General features: G+C 53.9%; 1 protein-coding gene across 1 annotated transcript in view; it reads left to right on the top strand.

Annotated features, from left to right (window-relative positions):
* The window catches only part of REEP2 (receptor accessory protein 2), a 6,174-nt gene extending 2,328 nt beyond the window's left edge, over positions 1 to 3,846 (top strand). The window contains exons 2-6 of the mRNA XM_023752168.1: positions 1,414 to 1,534; positions 1,748 to 1,861; positions 2,212 to 2,359; positions 2,447 to 2,577; positions 2,661 to 3,846. Coding sequence (XP_023607936.1) covers positions 1,414 to 1,534; positions 1,748 to 1,861; positions 2,212 to 2,359; positions 2,447 to 2,577; positions 2,661 to 2,729 — 583 coding nt within the window. The 3' untranslated portion in view covers positions 2,730 to 3,846. The remainder of the gene's footprint in view (positions 1 to 1,413; positions 1,535 to 1,747; positions 1,862 to 2,211; positions 2,360 to 2,446; positions 2,578 to 2,660) is intronic.
* The last annotated feature ends 12,220 nt before the right edge of the window (positions 3,847 to 16,066 follow it).

The raw sequence follows: 16,066 nt of genomic DNA, 5'->3' as shown, positions 1-16,066 counted from the left end.
AATAAGAACAAACATACCCTTCACATTTCTTTTTGGTGGCAGCCAGAGCACCACAATAGATTTCAGGAAAGCTGCTTCTGCCAGGCTTCCTGTGGCGTTTGGCAGCCACAGCTCTCTAGCCTCAGTTTCTCCATTTATAAATGTTTCAGTCCTATACACATTGGCTGATTGTACTTCAAAGACATTTTTCAGACACTACTAGACTATAAACACTGAGGACAGGGAGGGCATGTCTTAATCATCTGTATGTTCACAGCAGGAGCTCAAAAATGTTTATTAGATGGGCAAATGCGTTTGGAAGAGAAGACTAACATAGCACACACAGTACAGTGGAAGTCAAGGGAGTTTTAGGGAGAGGTAGAGGACAAAAGATCATTGCATTTATAAATTACAGTTAACCCTCACTTAAAGTCATCGACAGGTTCTGCAACTTTTTAAAAAAAAACATTTTTATTGATTTCAGAGAGGAAGGGAGAGGGGTAGAGAGAGAGAAACATCAATGATGAGAGAGAATCATTGATGGGCTGCCTCCTGCACGCCCACTACTGGGGATGGAGCCCACAACCCGTGCATGTGCCCTTGACTGGAATCGAACCCAGGACCCTTCAGTCCACAGGCCGATGCTCTATCCACTGAGCCAAACTGGCTAGGGCAGGTTCTGCAACTTTAAGCGAAGCGACATATAACGAAACCAATTTTACCACAGGCTAATTGATATATTAATAAGAATTAAGTTCCTAGAGCAGCTCATCAACGTTATAACAAAATTGAATGAAGAGTTATTTCAAGACCTGCTGTACAAGGGCCTATGGCCTTTGAGAAGAATAATTTTAGCACAGGAAGGAAAGTGGGTTGAAAATTGAGGGCAGTGCGTATAGATGCCTCTCGACTAACACAGGCACAGGAGAGAGCTTTGATGGATGCTTTGTGAGGCTGTAGGAGACATGCCTGAAGGAGTTTGTGATCTGAGAGAGGGAACTGTGGGGAAGGAGAATAGTCCTTAAAAGTGAGGGGCATGTCTTGGCAGCAAGGGAGAGTACCCAGAGCACAGCTGGAGAAGGCCCTGTCTTCATGGGGGGAAAGGTCAGGGAAGAAGGGGTGAGGACACAGTAGACCTAGAAGGTTAGGGAGCACCCTGGGTGTTGACCCCAGAACAGAGGAGTAGGGGGTCTTCTTTCAGGATGAGAGGGGCTGGGGACTCCCAAAGAGAAGAGGGCAAGGGAGCCACTGCCGAGGGGACCTCCTACTGGGCTCACTTCTCACCTTCCCACTGGGGTCATGGCTGAGCCTCCCAGTCTCCTAAGCCACATGGGGACCCAGTGCACTTAGTGGTGGGGGGCTCGCCAGAGTCATACAGGGCATCAGCGCACCTCCTGACTCCCTGCCCCGGCTTTGCCTCTGTCCCCACAACAGGTTCCCCTTCTACTTTGAGCTCAAGATCGCCTTTGTGATATGGCTGCTGTCCCCTTATACCAAGGGCTCCAGCGTGCTCTACCGCAAGTTCGTGCACCCGACACTGTCCAACAAGGAGAAGGTTTGCTCCCACTCTGCTTCCCCGCCCACCCCAGGCCAAGGCGGCCCTGTGCCTGCAGCCACATACATTCCTGGCCCTCCCAGGGCCTGAAGTGACCTGGCAGGGCCCTGGCCTTCTGCAGCAGGCAGTGCCTTGCCCAGGTGTGAACGAGAGCAGGGCCTGGCCAAGGGGGCCAGCCCTCACCTCTTCCTTGCTCCCCTCTGACCCCTCAAGGAGATCGACGAGTACATCACTCAGGCCCGAGACAAGAGCTATGAGACCATGATGAGAGTGGGCAAGAGGGGCCTGAACCTGGCCGCCAATGCTGCGGTCACAGCTGCTGCCAAGGTGAGATGGGGGCAGACCCAAGCTCCTGGGGCCCCACCTGTTCATCTGGTCGCCCTGGTTAGGTCCTGCCTCCACGCTGTCCTCAGCGCTGGGAAGGTTCGGGGCTTGTGCAGCTGGGGTGCCAGTCCTAGGTCTCCCACCCTCCAGCCAAGTGACTTCCACTCCCCGAGCCAGTTCCCTCCTCTGTCCAAAGGGAAAGGGTGGCCCCAGCCTGTCAGTGCCACCTGAGGCCTGGCTGGGGACAGCGTGGGGAAGGCACCGAGCCCAGTGGCTTCCCAGTGCCCCTTGGTGACCACTCTCTCCACCCCGCCCCTTCCTCCGGTTCTCCCGGTGCGTGGTGGCGACCCTAGGGCCAGGGGGTGCTGTCCGAGAAGCTCCGAAGCTTCAGCATGCAGGACCTGACCCTGATCCGGGACGAGGACTCCCTGCCCCTGCACGGGCCTGACGGCCACCTCCGACCCGGCCCCGGCAGCCTCCTGGACACCATTGAGGACCTAGGTACGGGCTGGACAGCCGGGCACGAGGGCACGGAGGTGACCCGGTGGGAGGGACACCGGGACCCTGTTCTCCTTTTCTCCCCACCAGGAGATGACCCTGCCCTGAGCTTAAGGTCTAGCACGAACCAGGCAGATTCCCGGACAGAAACCTCTGAGGATGATGTGGGAGACAAGGCCCCTAAGAGGCTCAAACCCATCAAAAAAGTGCCCAAAACTGAGGTGAGAGCCCAGAAGTGGGGGAGACGGGGAGGGGTTGTGTCTCCAGGCTGAGCGTTCTCTGTCTTCCTCCCTCCTTCCCACAGCCACTGGCTTCCAAGACGGTGAAGACCCGGCCCAAGAAGAAGACCTCTGGCGGGGGTGACTCGGCTTGAGGTCTCGACCCCTCAGGCCACAGAGCCCTGCTCCACACTGTGCCCGTAGCCCCTGTGTCTCAGGCCCAGGGCCCCTCAGACGGCTGTTTCTGGTGCCTGCCCAGAGGCCACTTGTTTGGAAGGGCTTGGAAAAGAGGAGGGAGGTCCTGTTGGGGGGGTGGGGTTTGAAGGTAGAGGCTGGGCCTGGAGCTGAGGGCTGAGCCACCCACGGAGGTGGGGGCTCCTCAGAACCTGAACTGCCATTGTCCCCACTCCAGCTCTGTGTGCCCACCCAGTGCCTTGCTGAAAGCCATGGCCATCAGCTTCTCTGCGGTCCTACTGTGCACCTACTGCTCTCCCTGGGTCGGGGACAGTCATAGCCCCCATGGACCAGAGCCGGGCCTGCAGGCACCTGGGGAGGGCGGGAGTGGGAAGCCTCGGGGAAGCAGGGGCTCCAGGCCATGGCCCGGAAGGGAGGACAGGGCCTTAGTGTGTGCTTAAGTGACCCGACGGCCAGGCCGGAGCTGGAGCTGGGGCATTGGATGAACTGTGTGCTACGTGTCCCCACTAAACAGAGGTGGGGCCCCAGGGGTGTGCGTATGAGCGTGTGTGTGTTTGTGGGTCTAGGGCTGTGGGTATTTGGGGTAAAGGACTTTCCCTCCAGCAGTGACCTCCTCCCGCCCTCAGCCCTCCTTCCTAGTCTCTGAGCCTCAGAGGACTACAGCCCATGCGGTAATGGGGCTGCCAGGAGCCGCTCACCTCCTTCTCTGCCCTCAGTTCTTTTTTGCCTCTTCCTTTCCTGCCCCTGGACTGGCTCCTCTACGCCTCAGGGCCCACAGTAGAGGCCCCTGGGAGCCAGCTCCTTTGCTCCACACCCAGAGGCCCATCCTCCTTTCTCCCAGGGTCCTCTCCTGTGCCCAGCAGACTAGGCCCCATGTGAGCAGACCCTGTCAGAGCCCAGCCTGTGCTCCACACCCTGCCCCAGCTTCTGCCGCCATCTCAGTCAGAGCCAGGAGGAATGTGCGAAGAAGAAAAAGAAATTCAGGAGCCAAGGGTCTCCCAGTTTGGTGGAGAGCGGGTGCGCATTGGACCTCTGGCACTGGATGAGCCAATAAACCAAACTCTGGCACTTGACTAATTTCAGCCTCTGTGCTTGTTCTCGCCCCACCCAGTCCCGGGGGAAGGACCTGAAGTGAGACTCAGGACCCAGCTGTGGGAGGGAGTGGGAAGAGACCAGAATGTGAGCATCAGGAGTTCGGGGAAATGGTTTTGGGTTCAAGATAGAGTCAGGGGAGCAAGAGGGGTCAGGACTTAAGAAGAGTTAGGGGCCTCAACCCTCTAGGGCCTCCTGCCCTGAGACCCCTCCCCACATGGACTTTCTGGTACCTCATGAGAAGTGCCAGGTGTAAACTCTGGGGACAAAGACCCCAATGAGGCCTCCCAGGCAGGACGGGAGGGTTGGATGGCCGCAGTGCCTACAAAGGCTAAGAAATGTTGGAGGGGGGCTGAGACTGAAAGGAGGAGACAGGTGGGTGGAAGAAAGAGGTGGAGATAGGAACCAGTCCCAAGGCCCATGCCTGACCCTGGGAACAGACAAGGAGACGGGTACCCAAGGACTGGAGCCAAAGAAGCCGCCCATGTGGCCCCAGAAGCGAGGGATGGAGCCCTGAGCTGCTGGGCTAGGTGGGAGGACAGGGGAGACGGCGGGACATGGGGTCTGAGCCCTTGGGAAGAAGATCCAGGGGCCAAGGGACACAACTGGCCGAGATGAAACCCTGGAAGGCAGGACTCAAGAGAACAGAAAAGATGGCAGAGGAGTAGAAGCAGCATCAGAAGATAAAGGAAAAGCATGGAGAGGGAAGGATGAGGGAGGGAGAAAGGAGCAGAGAAAGAACGGCTCAGCCTCATGGAAGGAAAATGGAGGAAGCAGAGCATGGTCTGGGGTAGGGAGTGTGGGGACCTAGCCCCAGCCTCTGGCTCCAAGACTGGCAAGATGCCCCTACACCAGGCTTTTCTCTTCCTCCCTGGCACCATAGGGTATGACCTCCAGCCGCACTTGAGCCACGCTGGCCACGAAGGGCCAGACGGAGGCTGCCGGGGAGGGGAGGTGTGAGACGCCTTTTCCAGTCCACAGCCGTCTCAAGGTCACTCCTTTCACCACTGGCATCTGAGCAAATGGGCCCCTTTCCATATCAGAAGGGAGAGGAAGTGTTAGGGCAGAATTCAGGGGAGAGACTCCCTTGTTCTAGAAAGATCTCCAGAGAGCAAGATGTTAAAGTCTCATGTTAGCAGCTACCATAAGGCCAGGAAACCTGGCTAGGCCCCCTCTAACCTAAATCCTATTTGCTGCATTACACACACACACACACACGCACACACGCACACACACACGCACGTACACACACACACACGCACACACACACGCGCGCACACACACACGCACGCACGGGCACGGGCACACGCACACACACACACACACGGACACACACTTGCATCCACAGTGACCGGTAGCTAAGGACGTCACTGCCAGACTCAGCATCACCAGGCTCTCCATGCACATCTGGGTTTCCCTGTGTCAACAGAAACATGCTCAGATGTCTAAGCTCATTGGTCCGTTGCCATGGAGACAATCATTCTCCTAGAACTTGGCACAAGGCCTGGCCACTGTAGTGCAGGGGAGGAGAAGAGAGATGGAGGGTGACAAAAAAGGAGTGGGAAGTCTCCTGGCAGCAGGTTGGTGAGCCCTTGCTACCTCATTCCCTGGGACCACCTGCCCTCTCCCCTCGTAGGTCCCTCTAGGCCAGGAGAGTGGGACAGAGAAGTCACACCGAGGTGTGTGGCTAGAGCTCTGTGGAGGGTGCCAGTCACGGCCTGGGTCCCCAGTGGGCGTTGAGGGATCATTAGTTTTGAAGGGGGGGCTGAGGTCTAGCCGTGTGTCCCGCAGCCACACCACCTTGGGGACACTGGGCACCCCTCTAAGCCTCAGGTTTCTAGCTAGAATGGCCACAGGCTTGGAGCCTCTTCAGCCGGCTCCCCCTCCCTTTCCTCTGTGAGCCCCACCTGGAGAAGCTGCTTAAAATGGGATTTCCAGGCCGTGACGTCAGAGGAAAGCCAGCAGCTCCAGCCTGTGCCAGCTCTTCTTCAGCAGCAGAGCTGAGCCCAGCCTTGCTCAGCCTGGATGAAAGAGGGGAAGGCAGAGGAGGCAGAGGAGGCAGGGGCTCTGGGCCATGGTGCCCATTACTGTGGCATCCAGGATACCATGGAGTTTCCAGGCCAAAATTCACTGCTGGCTCCTCCACTGCCTTACATTTCAACCAGTACATGACCATCTTCCTCCTAAATTCTCGTTTTTTCCTCTCTGAGCTGCATCAGGCCCGCCTGGAGGAAGAGGGCAACCTTGAGTCAGAGCCATTTGGGTTTTGCCTGAGAGTTTGTCCTATATCTAGGCTGGAGGCTGCGATGCTCGGCAGGGATGCCTGCAAGAAGGAAAAAGCCCACTAGGTGGCGCAGCTCCCACCCAATATGGGTTTCCCTGGCCCCTGCTGGGGACAATCTTCCCTGCAGCCCGTCTGCTTAAAATATGGTGAGCAGGGTGCCTCATGCCTCACTCCCTGGTGTTGGAGGTTCATGAATAAAGCATTCTTGCCGGTAGACAGGTCAGCTATGGATTCTCAAGCAATCGCTTCATAAGCTCAGCCTCGCTTCATAAGCTCAGCCTGTGTGCACACCTGGTCCTACTCCAGGAGGTCAGACTAGAGAGCAGGTGTTCCCTCTGGGTGAGAATCAGGCAGCTCCAGAGAGCAGGGAAATGGCAAGACTGACCCTGGAAGGGCCCTGCAGCACAAGGGACCCAACCTGGGCTGCTGGAGCTGATTCAGGGTCAGGTGGGGAGAGGGACCCAAGCAGTGGCAAGGGTTAGGGAACCTGGGAGGGGCAGCTTGGGCCCAGAGGAAAGGAAGCTCATCTAGCCGCAGGATCCCATGGATGTGAGCTCCCTGATGGCCACAGTGGCGGTCCCAGGCCTGCCCCAGGTTTCCCCATCCGCTGTCCCTTCTTTTATTTTATTTTTTTAAAAATATTTTATTATTATTATTGATTTCAGAGAGGAAGAGAGAGGGAGAGAGAGATAGAAACATCAATGATGAGAGAGATCAGCTGCCTCCTGCACACCCCACTGGGGATCAAGCCTGCAACCTGGGCACGTGCCCTGACCGGGAAGCGAACCATGATCTCCTGATTCATAGGTCGAGGCTCAACCACTGAGCCACGTTGGCCAGGCCCCCTTCATTTATGTTCATCGGGGGTGTCATGGGTTAAAAAAAGGAGACAAAGCCTGACCGGTTTGGCTCAGTGGATAGAGCGTCGGCCTGCGGACTGAAGGGTCCCAGATTCGATTCCGGTCAAGGGTATGTACCTTGGTTGCGGTCACATCCCCAGTGGGGAGTGTGCAGGAGGCAGCTGATCGATGTTTCTCTCTCATCTATGTTTCTAACTCTCTATCCCTCTCCCTTCCTCTCTGTAAAAAATCAATAAAATAAAAAATTAAAAAAAAGGAGACAAAGACCTTAACTCCAAATCCTTGAATCCCCAAGGTATTTTTGCAGGAGCCCCGGCTGAGGATCCTCCGTGATCTACCTTTCCCTGACCTCTTTCCCAAACTGACCCCACCAGCCCTGCACCCCTAATGAATTACCCTCTCCTTTTGTCCCAGCCAGATGAGTGATCAATAAATAATGCTGCCTGAAATATTGATGGCGAGTTTTACACCAGGATCCCTTAGCTGTGCCCGTCACTGGGGAACTGGAGAGCTGACAGAGAGATGTATGGCCCGCAGAGAGCTCTTCCCTGTCTCTGCCAACAGAAGGACTTTCTTTGCCAAGATTTCAACCTGCTCCCATCTCAGCCAGAATCATGATTCACTCTTATCAAGTAAGAAGAGGAAAGATCCCCAGACACTGACTCAGCTAGCCCCCAGGAAGGATGGGGTAAGCTAAACCAAGCAGAGACCCTTCTTGAAACCCGTGGCTCCTGTGATGCGATTGAGATCCCATTTCCTCTGTTCTATGTCCATCTTGGACCTGCCAGGTCCAGCTTTCTGAGTCGAAAGGAGACCTGTAACTTCCCCGCCCCCACCTAGACTAGTCAGAGCCAGAGCAGAAGGGACCAAGCGAGCGCTCCCAGACTTCTCTGGCCTAGGTCCCTCTCATCTGGTTTTGTTTTCCCTGGAGGGAGGGAAGGAGAGAGGAGGAGGAGGTGGTAGACGCTTTTGAGCCCTCCTGAGCCCAACTCACCCAGCGCCAGCGCCCTTTGCAGAAGCCTGGCCCTCTCACATCTTTGCACGTGCAGTGCCTTCTGCCCAAGCACTCTTGTTCTCCTGTTTCAACTTGACCAACTCCTGCGTGCACCTCAAGCCTCAGCTTAGATGGGACTCCCCGACCCCATCCCTCCGGGCCCCTGTAGCATCTGCTCTTCCTCCCCGACAGCGCACATCACCCTATCTGTTTCCCCACCACACTGAAAGCCATGTAGCAGGCGATGGGTCTACCTGGTTTCCCACTATTTCCCGGCATCTAGTAGGGGCCTAGCACACAGTCAGCACTCGGCACATTTGTGTGGAATGTTTGAGTGGCGTCCCTGCAGCACTCCTGGGAAAACACCGGCCTTCAAACCTCAGCATCCCTGTGCTGAGTTGTCAGCCTGCACCTGAGGATGCTGCCCAGATCAGCCCCTCCCTCTGGTTGCCCTGTTGTGCTCAGGCTCGCTTGCTCTCCTTTTCTCTCTCTCACACACACAGATGGGAGTCAGCTTTCCAGCCGCAGTCAGTTCTCACTTCAATTCAAAAGCTAAATTGGGAGGAAGAGCAGCTTCACACTCCCAATTTAGCCTGGGAGAGAAAAGCGGAGACAGCCTGGATGTTGCCAGGGAAAGGAGAAAGTTGGGTTTGGGGCAGGGAGAGATGGCAAACATATCCAAGAGAAGACTAGAAACCCCCACCACCCACCTCCTAAGAATAAACCGTACAGAACCATGACCCCAGGATGACCCCTATAAAGCTTCTTTCCTACTTCAGTGCAGCCATGCCAGGCACTATCCCTGGACGGGAGAATGGGGTGGGATAGCGGAGGCAAAAGAAACTTGGGTTATCAAAGCTGCTGCTTTGGTCACTGCTAGTAGGAAACCAGGAAGTCCTTCTTTTTTATTTTTTTTATTTTTTTAAAAATATATTTTATTGATTTTTTACAGAGAGGAAGGGAGAGAGATAGAGAGTTAGAAACATCGATGAGAGAGAAACATCGATCAGCTGCCTCCTGCACATCTCCCACTGGGGATGTGCCCGAAACCCAGGTACATGCCCTTGACCGGAATCGAACCCGGGACCCTTGAGTCCGCAGGCCGACACTCTATCCACTGAGCCAAACCGGTTTCGGCCCTTCTTTTTTTATTTATTTTTATTTTTATTTTTATGTTTTTATTGATTTCAGAGAGGAAGGAAGAGAGAGAGAGGTAGATCCATGATGAGAGAGAATCATGGATTGGCTGCCTCCTGCAAGTTCCCCACTGGGGATCAAGCCCACAACCTGGGCATGTGCCCTTGACTGGAATCGAACCTGGGACCTTTCGGTTCGCAGGCCGACGCTCTATCCACTGAGCCAAACAGGCCAGGGCGGAAGTCCTTCTTAAATCTAGCTTTAATCCCTCTTGTGATAGCTGAGATGGATGACAAACAAAAACAGTCCACACACAGATACTTTCCCACTAATATTCATAGCGGCATTGTTCACAGATGTCAATAGGTGGAAACAACGCAAATGTGCATCAACAGATGAGTGGGTAAGCACAATGCGGTATATCTACACAATGGAATATCATTTAGCCTTAGAAAGAAGTGCTGCAACAAGGTTCATCCGAACCTCGAGCACATTATGCTAAGTAAAATAAGCCAGTTGAAAAAGCATACATATGATTCCATTTATGAGGTACCTAAAATAGGCACATTCATAGAGATAGAAACTGTAATGGAGGGTACCAGGGGCTGTGGGGAGGGAGCAGGAAGGGGAACTAGTGTTTTATGGGTACACAGTTTTTGTTTGGGGATGATGAAAAAAAAATTCTGGAGAAGGACAGTGGTGACGGTTGTGCAACACGGTGGATGTGCTTAATGCCACTGGATTGTACACTCACAATGGTTAAAATATGCTATGTATATTCTACCACAGGAATTTCTTTAAAAATACAGAGTCCAATGTCAGCTTCGGGACACAGTCACCCTGCCACAATGGCTCTCTCTGCGGCTGAGCCCGAGGGAACCTGTGTCCTGTAAGTCCCAAGGATGCCCTCCCTTTGCCTGCTGATAGGAACAGAGGCGCTGCCTCAGCCCAGAGCAAAGCCAGGCCCCTTTGGGGGGTCTTTCTCGGGAGAGGAGCTAACTCTCCCTCCCTCGTATCACCACTCGTCAGTGTGACAAGCTGGATGGAAGCTCTCCCTCCTGCTTCCGGTGCCGGCTTCCTCTTCAGTCACTCAGTCTGATGTTGCCCTAAAACAGGGCTTCCACGTGGGGGTGGTTGGAGGAGGAAAACAAGAAGACACCCTTCCATCCAGCCTGGCTGACTATCCTACTGCTGCTGTGCCAGGGAAATGGCTGCACTTGGGGCCGCGCTGCCTGTCAGCCGATTTGGGCATCCGTTTTTCCTTGCTCTCTGCCTCCGGCTGGGAGGCCCCTGAAGGGCGTCTGTGATAACTGGTGACGATGATCCGACCCTCGCCCTCTCTCCTGGACGATTGCATGGGCATGGTTTCCTGGCTGGTCTCACCACCAGTCCTCCCCGACCCAGGCTCCTGCCATTATTAGCAAGCGGCTTTCTGGCTGCCTGGGAACCTCTTCAGTGGTTGGGGACCGGGTTAGGGGCTCCCACGGCCACTGAGCTTCCCCTGTGAGAGCAGGGATCACACTCTAGTACTTGCTTGTTTACTAGTCTGTCTCCCTCGCTAGGCTGTGAACTGCAAAAGGAGTACCCTCCGTACTATCTTTAATGCCTAGAGCAGAGTAAATGTCTGATAAATAGTTGCTGGATGAATGAATTGAAATGATCTGTTCACATGTCTGTCTCACCTATTCCATTTGACTCAAGAGCCCCTGTGGGGGGAAAGCTCTGTCTGACTCATTCTGGGACCCCAGAGATCTTGGTATGAGTGAGGTTCAGCTCGAGGGTCCTGGAGTCAGACTGTCTGGACGAGAATCCTGGCTCCACCTTTGCCTGGCTCTCTGACCTTGAGCAAGTCACCTGCCTTCTCTGAATGTGTTTCCTCATCAATGAAATGGGGGCGAGAATGCATTGTGAGGACAAATGCCTGTCGAGGGTTTAGCACAGAGACGATCACACGGTAAGAGTGTCGGGTGCGGCTGTGTTAGAGCGTGCACCTAGAGATCAAGGAAAACCGGAGGAAACAAGCACCACCCCTCGCTGCTGCATTCTGCTGTTTGGAGTTGGGGGTGGGGGTGAGGGCAGTGCCAGAGTCGGGTAACCCCAGGGGCTGCCTGCCCCCTCGTACCAGGCCTGCAGCGTCCAAGCTCCCCTGCCATGAGCTGAGCAGCCCGGCTCTGGGCAGTGGTGAGGGGCCAGAAATAACCGTCGTTGCTATTCCTGCCTTTCTGGGCTGGGTGGGAACACTGCCTCTCTAATCTAAAGGCTGCTCTAGACTTCCTGCACATCAGTGGGTTCTTATGTAACACGCCCCTCCCTCTGCCTGCCCAACGAGCTTCCAGAGATTTCTGCAGTCAGCTTTGCTACACACTCAGCTGGGGGTGGGGGGAGCAGAGAACTCACCGCAGACTGGATTGTCCTCTAAGCCCAGGGTCCTGCCAGCCCTGGCCTGGGAGAGAGGCCACCCAGCACAGGGCAGAGGGACTAATGGCCAAGGACAGTAGTTGTTTTCTGCATCTGCAGGGAATTCTGGGACAGAGAGGACGCAGCGAGCCTTACCTAAGTGTTCACCTACCTCCACCCACTCCCTTTTCCCTGAACAGACCCTCTGTGCCACCTCCCCAAGTCATTATGTCCCATGTCTTCCATTTCAGGCCCAACCTAACTCTGTCTGGCACATGACCCCTCAGACAGACTCTGAGGACAGCAGCCCAGACCCCACCTCTCTCAGGCAGACCCTGCCCTGGGCCCAGTCCTCCACGGTCTCTTCCCTACAGCCTCTGGGCCCCATCTGGTGGTGCCGGGCACCCTCCTCAGAGCCCAGGAGACTCCCTCTGCATTCCTCTGCATGGGTCCTTCTCAGAACTTGCCTTCTCCAGCTATGCTCAGACTCAGGCTCCCCTCTGGCACCCGTTCTCCATCTGTTATTAGAGTAGATGAGATGGCTTCACACTTTCTCTGTGTCTCTATTTCTCCCCACCTTCTCAGTGCACCTACCTGGTCTCTTCAGGCTTCTTCTCACCCCTCAAGACCCTCCCTGGGGTGGGAGCAGAGCTGCCCCCCCACCCAGTGAAGACCAAGCCCTCCATGTTTCCGTCAGAGCCCATCAGCCATCGGAAAGTGTGACAGGCACCCTAGACAGAACCAAAAAGAGAGTCACTTCCTGAGTCCCAGGGCTGGCCACAGCTGTGGCAAACCACAGTCTTAGCAGCACATGTGGGTGCTGACGTAGCCCGGGTTGGGGAGAAGGAAGCGGCAATGGAAAAAGGGGCCTGTTTTTCTCTGAAAGCTGCAGCCTGCTCCGCTCTGGGTTGGGTGTCTGAGACACGATGGTTCCCTCTGGCTTTCTCCTGGAGCCCCTGCTGCCATGGACAAGCTCAGTTCTTCTCTCACCTCTGCCTCCTCCTCCTCCTGTTTGCAAGGAAAGTCTGAGCCCAGACAGCAGCTCAGACCTGCAGATCCTTTGAGGGCCTCTCACCTTCCCAGGGCTCCTGGCACCAGTCACCTGGTGGCCAAGGTCTGAGAGCCCCAGACTCATCCCTAAACACGTCTTGAGGCCCTAGGGGTACACAGACCAGGGTGCAGGGGTGGCTCAGAACCTTCCTTACCTCCGATCTGGTTGCCTTTAGGCCCCAGGCCAGTTGTTGGTCACAAGTTGGGTGCTCATAAGCCCACGCTGAGATCTGGCTCCTTGGAAGGGGACAATTCTTTTTACCCTGTCTCCTCCCGTTTCTGTCCCTCGAGTCACAGCAAACAGAAGTGTGCCACTGGCCAAAAGACAGATCAGAGGAGTGTGGGGATAACTCAGAGGCCCCAAGCCAGCCCTGCTGCTGAGAAGGCAGACCAGCAGCATAACCCTGCCCAGGACACAGGCTCTCGGCCTCCCTCTCACTGGCTGTCCCAGCACAGACAGGACTTCGGTCTGGGCTGCACGGAGGAGCTTGGAGCAGCTCCTCTCACAGTCCCTGGGAAGAAGCTGCCTGTTAGGAGCGTACACCATGGAGACGGGGCAGGTGGAGAAGGCTGTGTTTCTCCTGGGTTTGAGCTGTAGAGGACAGAACAGAGGAGACGAGAGTGGAGGGGTACAGCTGAACCCAAACATTCTCGCTGCCTGAACCTTAGCCTGAAGCTCCAGACTGATCATGGCCAGACCTCCCTCCCTCCAAGGCCTTCACACAGCTCTCCTCATTGCCTGGAATGCTCTCCCCATCACACTCCTCTGTGCAGAGCTGGTTTCCTCTCATCCTTTATGTCTATGTAAATGTCACCTCCTCTGAGATGACGTCCCTCACCTCTCTGGTATGTTGCACTTATCATCATCCGAAATTATCCTTTATATCTATGTAGCTGTTTCATTCCACCTATCCCACTGAATCATAGTTTCCAGAAGGGCAAACCTACATCTGCCTTCCCCACTGTGGAATCTCCAAGACTTAGCACTGCATCTAATACAAGCAGTGGCCAATAAACTTTTTTTTTTAATAAATGTTTTATTCAGCCTTACCTCCTACTACTTCCCAATAGGAACCCTCTCTGCTTCAGCCCATTTTTCCTAGACAGGCAACATATGGACTCTCCTGGCCACCCCACCCCCAACCCTGACCTGAAACTGCTTCTCTTCCTAACCACAAAGTTTGGTCCTTCTCATGTTCTTTCTCCTTCAAAATCTCTTCGTCATCCCTGTCCTATTCTGTCCCCTGAAACCTTTTCTTCCCTTTGTCCCTTATGTCCTTTGGTGTAACTGACTTTTGGTTGATAATGAGGCGGCTTTCTACTTTTTGATTGACTGATTGATTGATTGATTGATTTGAGAGATCAATTTGTTGTTCCACTTATTTATGCATTCATTAATTGATTCTTTTTTTCCCCCTCATTAATTGATTCTTGTATGTGCCCTGACTGGAGATCAAATCCAAAACCTTGGTGTATCAGGATAACTCTGTAACCAACTGTGCTAGTCAGCCAGGACTTGCTTCCTATTCTTAATTAATTTTTTGTTTGTTTGTTTTGTTAGTCTTTACCCATGGATATTTTTTCCATTTATTTTTAGAGAGAGTGGAAGGGAGGAAGAGAGAGAGAGAGAGAAACATCAATGTGAAAGAGACACATCGGTTGGTTGTCTCTGGCACGCCTCCCAACCAGGCCAGATACTGAACCTGCAAACCAGGTATGTACGTTCCCTTGACCAGGAATCGAACCCGAGACCCTTTGGTGCGTGGGCTGTCGCTCTATCCACTGAGCACACCGGGTAGGGCACCTATTCTTAATTCTTGTGTAGCATAGAACCCAAACTTCTACCCAACTGTAAGTTCCTTAGAGACAAGGGCCTACTATGCCGTAGGCCTTAGCCCAAGTCCTGCCCACAGTCAGTCCTCAGAAAAGATTTTTGTTGTGGATAATGGGTGTATTAATCAGAACCTCCTGGGTTGTGAGAAACAGAAATTGAAATGCGCCTGTTTTATTTTATTAAATAAAAGAGGAATTTAGTCTGCATAACTAGAACTCCCAGACTTTATCCAGAGACTTACTCTCTGTAGGTGGATATTTTCTCAGGTAGGCTCTCCAGTCCTGATGGCAAGATGGCCTCCAGGCTCACATTCCATTGGCTGAGTACCTTCCCGGGAAGAGAATTCCTTTTTTGAGTCCCAGAGTGATTCTCATTGGCCTGGTTTGAGTCATGTGCCGGTCCAGATTCGATCTTCATGACTAGGAAGAAGGAATGCGCCCAGACTGGAGCATCCCTAGATGGATGGCCAGGCGTGGGTGACATACCCACTTCGAGATGTGGGATGGGGTTATCTTCCCCCAACCACAGGGATTGGGGTGGTTCCCCAAAGAAACTCGCTGGCTGGGGAGTAGTTAGGAAAAGAAAGGGGAATTGATGTTGGGTACACAAAACAAAAGGTGTGTACCATAAGGATTTCCAGAGCTCAGCTTCAGCGAGGACCTTAAGATTCCTTAGGTCAGCTTGCACATTAGAGTCACAGGGGAACCGGCTTGCCCTGCCTGAGAAGGAGGATGTGCTTGTGGGGTCTGGGCAGCTCTCCAGGGACAGAGCAGGGATACTAGGACGAGGCGCCTGCTCAGCGCTGGCACTCACAAGCTCAGGAAGATTATGACTCAGTTGGTCGAGGCTTAGGGTAAAACCTTTCTTTTTCAGAGCTCCAGGGGTGAGTCTTGTGCACAGTCACAGTTCAAAATTCTGCTCTAGGAAATGATGTTCTACTGCAGCAAGAAGGATTCGGATTAGCTGCGCAGGACAATGTCCCCTGTGTTAGAATTGAAATGTTTCTCCCTCGCTGTACCACTGGTCAGAAAAGGGTCACTGGGGCTTGCTCAGAGTCCGAGGGTGGGTGGGCGGACTGTCGGTGACCCTGTGGGCCAAAAGCCCCTGAGAACAATAGCCACTGTTTATTAAATGCCAACTGAAAGGCAGGCACTGTGCTTTGGGACTTTGCAGATGGCAGTCCATGTAAGTTTCAGTCTTCACGACAATCCTTTATGTAGATATAATTAACATTAGCCCTATTTTACAGTTGAAGAAAGCGAGATACAAAAAGCCTGGGGAAGGTACCTCGCCAGGGAGTGGCAAAATAGGCATTCAGACACAGAACCATATGACCCTGCTTGGCTGGGCCTTCCTACCCTGCAGGAGGCCTCAGACAGGCTCACCACTCCTGCCCCTTAACGGACAACTCTATGGATAGGTGGTGGGAGTGGGTCCCCTACCCAGCCCTAGGCACTTGGGATGGGAAGCTCAGACTAGAGCAGAGAAACAAGGGAATCCTGGTTCACTGCAGGGTTCCTTAAGAAGATTTTTATAGCCCTAGCTGGTTTGGCTCAGTAGACACTTGGAGTGGGGGAAACGAGTTAAGTCGGCTCGCGTGAATTGCGCGTACTCCGCGGGAGCCGTCTTTAACTCGGTTCATATAGATT

This window comes from Myotis lucifugus, unplaced genomic scaffold (genome assembly GCF_000147115.1).
Source record: "Myotis lucifugus unplaced genomic scaffold, Myoluc2.0 scaffold_28, whole genome shotgun sequence".
In the NCBI taxonomy this organism is placed as follows: Eukaryota; Metazoa; Chordata; class Mammalia; order Chiroptera; family Vespertilionidae; genus Myotis; species Myotis lucifugus.
Note: the sequence above shows the minus strand (reverse complement) of the source record. Positions and strands in the feature narration are given on the sequence as shown.